This window comes from Kogia breviceps, chromosome 14, assembly GCF_026419965.1.
Source record: "Kogia breviceps isolate mKogBre1 chromosome 14, mKogBre1 haplotype 1, whole genome shotgun sequence".
Classification (NCBI taxonomy): Eukaryota; Metazoa; Chordata; class Mammalia; order Artiodactyla; family Physeteridae; genus Kogia; species Kogia breviceps.
Genome location: NC_081323.1, coordinates 12349999 through 12362013, shown reverse-complemented (window position 1 = coordinate 12362013; position 12015 = coordinate 12349999). Strand labels below are relative to the sequence as shown.

General features: G+C 50.9%; 1 protein-coding gene across 10 annotated transcripts in view; it reads right to left on the bottom strand.

Annotated features, from left to right (window-relative positions):
- Positions 1-12015, bottom strand: part of PREX1 (phosphatidylinositol-3,4,5-trisphosphate dependent Rac exchange factor 1) — a 194972-nt gene that overhangs the window by 89646 nt on the left and 93311 nt on the right. For all 10 annotated transcript variants that reach the window (XM_067014051.1, XM_067014052.1, XM_059036024.2 and 7 more), the window contains one exon: positions 6593-6694. In XM_067014051.1, coding sequence (XP_066870152.1) covers positions 6593-6694 — 102 coding nt within the window. The remainder of the gene's footprint in view (positions 1-6592; positions 6695-12015) is intronic.

The following is a 12015-nucleotide window of genomic DNA, read 5'->3' as shown; positions in this document are numbered from 1 at the left end:
CTTAACCATCACGCAGAGCATGGCAGAAAGAAGAATGCAGGCAGGACTCCCAGGAAGAGTGGTCTGGGAGGGCCCCTAGTAAGATCAGGAATCGGAGCTTGGCTTTGAACGGGAGAGGAGAGAGCAGGTCCCCCACGCTGAGGGAGTTGAGCAGCCCGAGGCTATTGTTAACTCACACCACGGAAAGAGCCCGAATTGGGGCTGGTGCAGTCAGAGGTGCTGAAGCATCTGTGGGCAAGGTGTCAGCGCTCAGCCCAAGAGGCAAGGTGCAGGGCACGCACTGTGGTTGGGGGGAAGACGAGAGCGGTGGCAAAGGGGCCCACAGAAAAGAGACCTGTGACTTCCTGTGCCTTCTCCGCAAGACGGTAACAATGCCAGATCCCTAGCAGATTAGGAACTCACTTCGTAACATCAGGGTCAGAGAAGAATTCCAAAGAGATGACCCGAGGTAGCCAGAATGAAGAGAAAGAGCTCTGGCAAATCAACACAAAAGACAACTATCCAGCAGAAAATGAGCAAATGACGTGAAGAGGCAGTTCTCATAAAATGCCTCTGTCTCCACTACCACCACTCTGGTCCAGTCACCTCCTGCCTGGACCACTCGGATCAACGCCTCCCTGGTCTCCCCGCCCCTCGCCTCCACCCTCATCACCCCACAGTCCTTTCTCCACAAACAGCCTGAGGGATCCCACGAAAACTAAGATCCTGTCCCTCCTCTGCTCAAAACCTTCCCATGGTGCCCACCTCACTCAGAGCAGACAAAGACCCCACAAGGCCCCACATAATCCGGGCCCATCACTTCTCTAACCTCACTCCCCGACTCTCTCCCTCAGGTCCTCCCCTCTGGTCACACAGGCCTCCTCACTGTTCCTCAGATGCACTCCTGCCTCAGGGCCTTTGCACTGGCTCTTCCCTCTGTCTGGAAGACTCTTCCCCCAGGTATCTGTATGGCCCCCTTCCTCACCTCCTTGAGGTCTTGGCACAAATGTCACTTTCCCCATCCATCACTCCTGGACCTTACTAACCCTGATCTTTTTTTTTTTCCATAGTATTCATGCCATCTAAACAAGTATATACATTTCCTATTCATTCATTTGTTGTCTGTTTCTACCCCCCCACCACCCCAGTAGAATGTCAGACCACAGAAGAAGGGGTTTGGGCGGTTTTTGTTCACTTTGTATCTCCAGCACCTACTATAATGCCTGACATACAATAGCTGCTCAATGGTTGGTAAAAGAATGAACGGCTCCAAAAACCCTAGACACTGCAGCACCCACTGCGGCTCCCCTCCTGGAGATAATCAGGAAGACTGAAAGAGATTTGTTAAGAAAGTACTAGTCTCACGGTGTGATTCACTGTGCTTGGTGTTATCTTCTCCCCTCTCCCACCACCCACCCCACATAAAGTTTCCTCCTGTGCCACCTAAAATCCTTTGGCGAGCTGTGAGCGGTACACGTCCCACACTCTGGGAAACACAGCACTCCCCCGTCATCCCGCTGCACCAAGAACTGACGCCGACACCTCCGTAGTGATGGACCACGGGCCAGCCCCAGGGGCACCACACTCCTGACGGCCAAGGAGACAGAGGTAACAAGCAAATGGCAAGGTCCTCACTGTGTGTAGGTGGCAGCTGCATCACCCACAGACAGACGTGGGAGGTGCAGAAGACACCGGCGCCTATGCAGGGTCCCGAGGCTGTACCCTGAGCAGAGATCCTGCAAAAGCATCCCTGACACAACCCCTCCGCAGCTGCTGTCCCAGAAGATGGCTCCCAGGATGTGCCCAGTATGGGCCCAGAATGTTTGATCTGCCATTTACGGAGATGAGGACGAGGCAGTAGGTGGGAGGGGAGACAGGTCTGGGGGAAGGGGAGAGGCAAGCGTTTGGTTTGGGATATGGTAGGTAGAAGGTGCCTGTGAGACTTTCAAGCGGAGAAGTCAAGTGGGCAGGAGAACAAGACCAGGTTTAGGCGAGAGGTCCAGGCAGGAAGTCATTGGACAGAGACGGGGTCTAAAGCCATGGGAATGTCCACCTAGAAACTTCTACGTGGATGTCCACAGCAGCATTATTCATAATCTCCAGAAAGTGGGAGCAACCCAAGCTCCCATCAACTGATGAACAGATAAGCGAAACACAGTATACCCACACAATGGAATATTATTCCGCCACAAAAAGGAATGAAGTAGTGATGTATACTACAACCGCGATGAACCTTGAAAACATTGTGCTAAGTGAAAGAAGCCAGACACAAAAAGTTACATATTATATGATTCCACTCATATGAAATGCCCAGAGTAGGCAAATTCACGGAGACAGAAAGTAGATGAGTGCTTGCCGGGGGCTGCAGGGAGGAGGGAAAAGGGAAGTAGCTGTACGTGGATCCAAGAGTTTCTCTTGGGGGTGATGCAAACGTTCTAAAATTATTGTGGTGATGGTTGCACAACTCTGGAATATACTTTAAAAGGGGGGTGGGGCATGGAATGGATGAGGCCATCGCAGGTACAAATCTGGATAGAAAAATGGCCCATGGACTGAGCCCACCTACACTTGGAGGCCTGGAAGGTTAGGAATCAGCAAAGGAGACTGAAAGGAAGGGGTGAGAGAGGCAGGAGACAAAGGGAACAGGGGACTGGAGGCGAAGCTGCCCCTTTAGACAGATATGCCCCTCCTGTTTGTCCTCTGCCGGCCTCAACCTGCTTCCATTACATACCAGGCCCTTGTGGGTCCAGTCCGAGACTGAAGCTCCAAGGGACAGGCACTGGGTCTGTCTTGCTCACGACTGTGGCCCTGAGCTGTGCCAGCAGCTGGCGCGCATGCCAGTAAGATCTGCACGTCACCAGGCGATAACTAAAAGGGTCCGTGACAGTGGGTCTCCCCTCGGGCACTTGCCATTTGAGCACCAGGGGCAGCACCCCAAACCTGAATCATTTCCTGCGAGACGTTGATGGAAAACTCAGCAAAGCCTGAAAATGCCAACTGGCTATCCCAGACCTGGGCTGAAGGCTGAAATAGAATGTTCTGGCTATTCTTAGGCAACGTTTCAAGGTCAGCTTTGGGGGCTATTCCCAAAGAGACTTCCATTTTCGCCTCGTCCCCCTTCCCACCCAGGCTCCTCGACCCTGTTCGCCCACTCAATTCAAAGTTCAGCTCAAACAAGGGGGCTCAGAAGGCCACAGGGACATCTGCGAGGGTGTCAGAATCGGAGGGGGTGTGGGCAGGACTGAGGGTCCAGGCTCAGCTGCCCCAAGCTCATAGGATAATCTTTGAAAAGCCACTGGAAAATGTGACAGAAAAAAAGGAACTCAGGAGGAGTACGTAGAGTTCCCCTCAATCCCAGCTGTTTTCTGATGCAAACATTCCAGCTGTGGGTGCCAAAGGCCAGGACACTCTGAGCAATTCTGTCGGGCAGGGAGCATGGCATGTCCCCACAGGACTCTCAGGCCCTGCTGGCAGGTGCCCCAGTGCTCTCTGAGCCCCAGATAAACACAGCTGGAGATGGAGGAAACGGGACGTGTAAACAGCCATTTGGTCTGGAGGAAAACCCACAGCTCCGCTTCCTCATAGTTTCCTGTGGGCAGTTATGCCTCCATCAATTGCCAGCGGGTTCTTCTCTCTCTCTCTCTCTCTCTCTCTCTCTCTCTCTCTCTCTCTCTCTCTCTCTCTCTCTCTCTCTCTCTCTCTCTCTCCTCTCCTGGGAATCCAGAGCCCACGAATCTCACCGGGCCAGAGTGGCCCATGGGGCTGAGCAGGCCTCAGAAACACCTGGACTTCACAGCGAAAGCTTAGAGTCCACCAGGACACACAGGTCCAGCCCCACTGGTTGTTAAAATACATTATGGAAACTGCCACTCCAAGTGCCCACTGGGATACCAGACTTTCCCAAGATCCAGAAACCAAAGTGTTAATACCTAGGGAACCTTGGCTGTGGTCTGGGGCTGTAGCTAGCGATTCTTCCAATGGGTCAGATATTCAAGGTTTTGAAACCCAGGAAAGGAGGAGCAAACTAGCCACCAAGCCACAAAACACAAGGCCACCAACCTTCCCAGACCCCCACCTAGGGAACTGAGGTCAGCGTCCCCGACACCCCAGCACTTCGGCGGCTTAACTCTCCAAAGTGCTTCTCACCAGGCAGTGTAGCCTGATGGTTAGGGTGCAGAACTCTAGAATCAGACTTCCCAGGTTCCAATCATGGTTCCTCCTGCTTTACCTAACGTGAGACCTTAAACGGGCCACTTCCCTTGTCTGTGCCTCTGTGCCTCATCTCTGAAATGGGGCTGATCACAGTGCCTACTTCACTGAGTTGCTGTAAGAATTAAGTAAATAAATGTTTAATCATCATATCAACCCTATCAGTACTATTAATACAAACACTGTATTACAGACAGGGAAACTGAGGCCCAGGAAAGTGACCTTCCCAAGGTTAAGCAGCCAGTAAATGGCAGAGCTAGAATTCAAACCCAGACAGCCTGTGACTGCAAAGCCTGGCTCTAATCCAGGGGTTAGCAAATTTTTCCTGTAAATGGCCAGACTGTAAATATTTTAGGCTTTGCTGGCCACATTCGGTCTCTGTCACATATTCTTCTTTGCTTGTTTTGGGGGCTTTTTCAACAATCCTTAAAAAAATGTAAGGGCTTCCCTGGTGGCGCAGTGGTTGAGAGTCTGCCTGCTAATGCAGGGGACAAGGGTTCCAGCCCTGGTCTGGGAGGATCCCACATGCCATGGAGCAACTGGGCCCGTGAGCCACAACTACTGAGCCTGCGCGTCTGGAGCCTGTGCTCCGCAACAAGAGAGGCCGCGATAGTGAGAGGCCGGCGCACCACAATGAAGAGTGACCCCCGCTTGCCACAACTAGAGAAAGCCCTCGCTCAGAAACGAAGACCCAACACAGCAAAAATAAATAAATTAATAAACGCCTACCCCAGTATCAAAAAAAAATTTTTTTAATGTAAACACCATTCTTAGCTCATGGATTGTACAAAAACAGCCCATGGGCTGGATTTGGCTCACAGGCCACAGTTTTGCCAACCCCTGCCATAAACCACTGCAAAATACTACCTCTTAAATGCCGGCAACTGATTCAAGTTTGGAAAACACACCAAACAAATCAAGTGAAGCATATCTGCAGGTCCACTGCAGTCCACAGGTTACCAATTTACAAGTTCCACCTGGAGCTTCTTCAGCACCAAGATGAAGAGCTGAGATACTTATGGCATTTCCAACACCTGTCTGGGGATCAAAGCAGCTGCAAGAACAACTGCAGATGGTTCTTTCAGCTCCCTGGGAGGCAAAAACAGCAGCAGGCCAGAGGAGGCGCTGGGTCCCACCACCCACTGATATGCATGTTAAAGGCCTGTGTTCACAGGCAGAGCTGATGGCCCCCACGAGGGTCTTGTCAAACACTGTCTCCAGCAGAAAGGCAAGTTCAAGAATCCCTAGTACTTTTCCCCTTCCCTCTCCCTTTCAGCTCATGGAGCAAAGATGCATCTGGCCCCAGTGCACAGGTGCATGAATGAGGCACCACCAGCCAAATTAATCCACCAGCAGGGACCCCAGGAAACAGCTGTCAGACAGAAGGCCTTCAGGATGGAGCCAGGGCAGGCTCAGGCCAACAGCCACCACCTCCAAGGCTGGAAAAGCCTGGGCTGAAAGCAGTGGACGGAGGCAGAGCCATCCACCCAGCTGGAGATCTGCCTGGAAGCTGACTCGGAAGTTGAGGATGGAGGGGCCCTCCACAAGCAGCACATCCTCCCCTGGTCTGCCAGACCAAGACTAAGTCAAATGTGGCTGGGTGGGGAGGGAGACAGCAGGTGTGCCGATGGCTCTGGTTTGTCCCCGCAGCATCTGCACCCGCACCCCTCTTCCACCAAGAGCCCAGATTTGGGTGAAGGGGTTCCTCTCTTTCCATCACTGGACTTTTGGCCTGTGGGATCCCGTGACTGGTGGGAGCACATGACACAAGTCTGTGCCGATCAGAGCTGGCTTGCTCAGGGTTGATTGGTTCAGGGGTGGAGCACCTGACTGTGGTCTCAGCCAATCAGAACACGACACTGCCCTGCTCACTGTCACTGGACCATATCTCAGCCAATCAAAGCACAACACTACCCAGCTCACAGTGATTGGGTCAGGGGCATAGCGCAAGTCCAAGCATATGAGAGGAGGGCAAACAGCACAACAAAGGCTTCCTGTAATTGGTTCAAATTAAAGCACATGACTCAGGCCCAAAGCATTCCTAATATTGCATTCTCCTGGCCACAGATGACCAAAGCCTGGGTGACTCTCAGGATTTTTGTCAGAGCTAGTGGAAGAGAGGCTCACTCTTTCCCCTTGTCTTTGAACTTGAGAGGGAGCAAAGCCACAGTAACTACAGCCATCTGCTACCATGCTGAAAATAAGAGCTGAAAGGTGGGAAGCAGAATTGAACCAGGGAGAAAAAGGCAGCGTCCTGGCCTGGATGCAGCCGGGCCCCAAACCGGTGCTGCCCCTAAACTTCTCAGCTACCTGAACTAACAAGTTTGTTTTTTTGATTAAGCCAGGTAAAGCTGAATTTTCTGTCGCTTCAAAATGGGGGAAAGGAACAGGGGGAACGTCTCACCTTGAGGAGGAGGGGGTACTTGCAGATCCTCTGAATAGGAGATAACAGGTAGCCCTCCAGAGGGATGTCCGTGGTCTTCCGGCCTCCCAGGAGCATGCAGCTCTGAAAAGGGACAGGAGACCTTCGTTAGAACTCACCAAGGACAGCAAAGGAATTTGGCCACCCTCAAATAATCATGGGAAGCACTCTCAAAAATGCAGCTACAGACAATCACTTTTGAAGCAACTTAACAATACCTAGGGGAGGAAGAAACGTGTATACTCTACAACCCAGCACAAAGCCTAGATCAGAGGCTGGCAAACTATTGCCCGTGGGCCAAATCCTGCCTACTCCCTGTTTTGGCAATTACATTTTTACTGGAACACAGCCATACCCATTTGTTTACATAACGTCCGTGGCTGCGTCTGAGAGCTGAGTAGTTGTAACAAAGACCTTATAGTTGCAAAACCTAAAATATTTACTATCTGGCCTTTTACAGAAAAGTCTGCCAACCCTCATTCTACAGAAACTCACACACATGCACAGGACACAGGAACACGGACACTAAAGACTGCCTTGTTTGAAACAGCAAAAAGTGGAAAGCAACCTAAATATCCAACAACTGGAGAACGAAAAATGTTTGCAGCAGATTTCCACAATGGTACACTATGCAGTGGTGAAAATGGGAGAACTAAAGCTATGTATAACAATGTGGGTGAACCTCGAAAGCATGCTCTTGAGCAAAAAAGGAAAACAAAAGGATATGTATGGTGTGAACCCATTTACATAAAGCTTTTAATGACACACAAAACAAAACTAGGCATTGTTTATGGAGAACCTAGGGGTAGTAAAGTAGAAAGTCATGCATGGGAAAGAAGTGTAACAAGTTACATGCCTGTGGTCTCCCACCACACCCCTCACAGTCCTGGGTCCCTAGAGCTCACTGTGTGCCCAATGTACGAATGAATGAATGAACAGACTGATGAATGAATGAATGGACTAATGAATGAATGAACAAACTGCCAGCACATCCAGCAATGAAGGGGTCTCAGCCTTCTGCCTCAACACCATGCTAGCAGAATGGAACTGGAAAGGGACTCTTGGGAAAAGGGATTCTCATCCAATCAGTTATTCATTCATTCATTCATTCTCCAAATACACATTGTATGCACAGTTCCAAGCACTGGGGAACTGCCCAACAAAGCAGACAATTTCCCTGCTTATAGTCAAGGTAAATAAGACCAGAGAACATTTCCCGTGTGCTTACCATGCCTAAGGCTCTGTGCCTTGTGTTTCACCCATAGGTAAAGTTCATCCTCACAGCCCTAGAATAAGCAAGATCCCTATTCCAGATGGGCAAACCGGCACTCAGAGCCAAAAGCACTGGCCCAAGTCTCAGAGCTAAGTCCTCTGCCTCTCAGGGATCTTTGGGGACCCTCTCCTTAGAGAAGTAGTCCCAGGGACCCTGGGGGCCCCTGCTCTACTAGCAGGAGCTGCCTGGCTCCCAGCCCCACATCCAGCCCTGGCACAGATGGGGGGCCAGGGCTGCGGCAGCTGGGATGTGCCAGGCCCCACACTGCTCACACTCAGGCCTTTGTCCTCCAAGCCAGCGCTCCCCGCAAGCTGCCCTGATGATGTCAGCTCCAGGCAGAGAGAGGGAGCCTGGGAGTGGGGTGTGCTTTCCAGACGCCCCCAGGGCTTGGCTGGAGAAAGGCCTGTCTCTTTGTCCAGGATCAAGAAGTTTTCACAGGACTGTCACGGCCACCAATTCCTCTTCATCCCAAACACCCTAGATTCTCATTTAAAAAGAAAAAAAAAAAAAAAAAAAAGCAAGCACACACAGAGCTATTCACTATTCTAATAAGATGATGCCCCAGGCACTATGGGAAGAACTTTTGTGAATCCTCTCTTTAAACCATCCTAATTTCACAGAACTGATTCAGGTAAGGTGTCATCCTCATCCTCTTCCCAACCTCCTAATGGCAGCCATGCCCCTGGGTCGTCTTTTCCATCCACACTCATTCCCCGCCGACCTCATCCAGACCCACCACTTTAACCGATCCTTTCCGCAGAAACTACTCAGCTTTCTGTCTCCAGCCTGGCTCCTCCCTTCCCAAAACCCGAGACTCACATCTCTGATTCTAGGCCCAAATCCCCACCTGGACATCTAACAGGCATCCTTAAACCTCACACATCCAAAAGGGAATTTTGGGGGGGGGGCCGCACCCCGCAGCTTGCAAAATCTTAGTTCCCCAACCAGGGATCGAACCCGGCCTCGGCAGTGAAAGCGCTAAGTCCTAACTACCGGACCGCCAGGGAACTCCCCAAAAGGGAATTTTTAAATTTACCTCTCCTACCTGCTCCTACCCGACCTTCACTATTTCAGGAAATTGTACCTCCATTCTTCCAGTTGTTTGGGCCCTAATCCCTGGAGACATCTTTGATTCTTCTCATTCGTTAATAGCCCAAAGCCAACCACATGGCACATCGTGTCAGCTGGACAATCGGACTCTGTGTAAATCCAACCACCTCTCCAAGTGCTACCGCCCCACTCTCACCACTGTCATCCCCTGCCTGGACCATGGCAGCAGCCCCAGGTTGGGTTGAATGGTGTCCCCCCAAATGCCATGTCCACCCGGAAACTCAGAATGTGACCTTATTTGGAAATAAGGTCTTTACAGATATAATTAGTCCAATTAAGATGAGGTCATTCTCATTCTGGATTAGGGTGGGCCTGAAATCAACAGGCTCCGTGTCCTTATAAGAAGAGGACAGGACACAGAGAAGGCAGCTGTGTGAAGAGGGAGGCGGAGACTGGAGTTCTGGTTCCACAAGGCAAGAAACACGTGAGGCCACCCGAAGCTGGAAGAGGAAAGGCAGGACCCTTCCCCGGAGCCTTCGGAGGAAGCGGAGCCCTGCTGACACCTTGATCTCAGACTTCGGGCCTCAGAACTGTGAGAGAATAAATTTTGTTTTAAGCCACCCAGTTTGTGGTCATTGCCACAGCAGCCCTGGGAAATTCATACAAGCCTCCACCATGGTCTCCTTGCTCCTACCCTCACACGGCCAAGGGGAGCCGCTCAGAACGCAAATGACTTCACACCATTCCTCTGCTTGAAACCATCCCACAGTTTGCCATCCCACTCGGTCTAAAATTGAATATTCTATTGAAAGTCCTGCCACGTGCTCCAACCTGGACGAACCTCACAGACATTATGTTGAGCGAAAGAAGGCAGACACAAAAGCCTCCAGTGTGATTCCATTCGTGAAACATTCTAGAACAGGCAAACCTAACCTTTAGTGAGAGAAATCGGCACAGAGGTTACACCTCTGGCTGCACAGAGGGGCATGCCTGGGAAAGAGCACAGGGAACCTTCTGGAGTGAACCTCCTGGGGTAGAGTGTTTTGATCTCAGTGGATGGTTCCATGGGTGCACACATATGTGAATATTCATTATGCTGTGAGTACACTCACCACACGTATGCTATGCGGCAATAACAAAACTTTCTAAAACTCTCAGATTTGTCCCATTGTCTAAATGCTCCTTCATTATCTGGCCTCTTTCAATCTTTCTGACCCCATGCCCGCCCTTCTACTTTTCCTCTCACAGTCTCCAATCCAGCCACCTTGGTCTTCTTGCTATTCCTCAAACACACTAGGACCTCAGGACCTTTGCACTTGCAGGTCCTCTACCCAGAATGCTTTCCCTCCAGATACTCCTTGCCTCTCTCACTTAACTTTATCCAGGTCTCTGCTTGAATGTCACCTAAGACACTGTGTTCCCTAAGAGCCATCTAAAATAGCAGCCACCACCCAAACTTGCTCAAAACTCCTGCCATCCTTAACTCACTTTATTTCCTGCAGAGAACTAAATGCCATGTGATATACCATGGAAGTCCTCCCTACGAGAATGGCCACTCCATGAGAGCAGGGACTTTTCTTGCCTTGGTCACTGTTATATCGCCAGTACTTAGAATGATTGCTACCACTTGGTAGGTGCTCAAAACAAAGCTGTTGAATGAATAAATGAATCAATTATCCCCATTTTATAGAGAAGAAACTGAGGCACAGAAAGATGAAGTCCCCGCCCCATCTCTCTGCTAGCGTACAGTACATCATGAATGGAAAGCCAGATTGTGTCTGTTCCCAATGGCTTAACATCCTATAATAGACTTGAGACGGCTCTTCTGCAGGTGGCCAGAAGCTGGGAGATGCCAGCAAGGAGGGAGACAGATGGAGTGTGTGCTGGCGCCCCACACCTCCTCCCCCTGCCCAATCCGGCCCAGCCCAGCTGCTGCCAGGAAAAGGGCAGCCTGGCCTACCAGGAAGACTGCAGAAGAGAGAGGAAGGAAAAAGGAAGAAGTGAAGCGCTTCCTTCCCGCGCCCCTGCAAACACCTTCTGGGCATCTTCCTGCCTCCCAAGACACAGCTGAGTCCAGACGGTGGGACTCAGGGAGCCCAAGCCTGGGCAGCAGGACCACTGCAGAGCGGTGCTGCCTCAGAGTCCTAGGCCAACCACAGAACCGTGGCCGCGTGTGTGACCTTACACTACCTGACTTATCTTTGCTTGGTGCCCAGACTCTTACAAATATAAGTGAAAAACCAGAAATGTAAAGATGCAGATACCAACAATAAAATGCACCAGTCCTGAACACCTAAGACGCTTGAGACAAAAGTGGCAATCAGCTGGCCAAGCTCCCCTGCCTCAGATGCTTACTGGAAGTGGGCCAAGCAACACGAACTCACGGGTGAAAGAAACACACATTTTGAATCAAAATCCTGGAAGTATTTTCTTGGAGACTGTGCATTAGGGAGAAGTGCAATTAAGAATTGTTCTATAGGGCTTCCCTGGTGGCGCAGTGGTTGGGAGTCCACCTGCCGATGCAGGGGACAGGGGTTCGTGCCCCGGTCCGGGAAGATCCCACATGCTGTGGAGCGGCTGAGCCCGTGAGCCATGGCCGCTGAGCCTGCGCGTCCGGAGCCTGTGCTCCGCAACCGGAGAGGCCACGTCAGTGAGAGGCCCGCGTACCGCAAAAAAAAAAAAAAAAAAGAATTGTACTATATAGTTTAGCTCTCTGGACACATGGTTAAGACTCCTTATACCATGGCAGTTAACGGTTCTACTTTTGTGTGCTGAATTCTGTGTGTGCCGCTGGGAAATAAAACAGCATGGGGGCTCATGGGGTGGGTGGTCTGTGACTGAATGAACAGGGAATTTAGAGGCAAAAGAGGAAGACTGGAACCCATGAGAAGCTCAATCACTTTTCAAGTACGTACTCTCAGGAAGTCACTTAATATTTTGGAGTCGTCAAAACCACCTGTGGCAAAGGCTATGCGGTGTCCCTGAATGTATTCTTCTTCCAAAGCAACAGAATTTTCAGCTGGGCACAGGGCTGCCCAGAATAAAGCCTATATTTCCCAGCCTCCCTTGCAGCTAGGTGTGG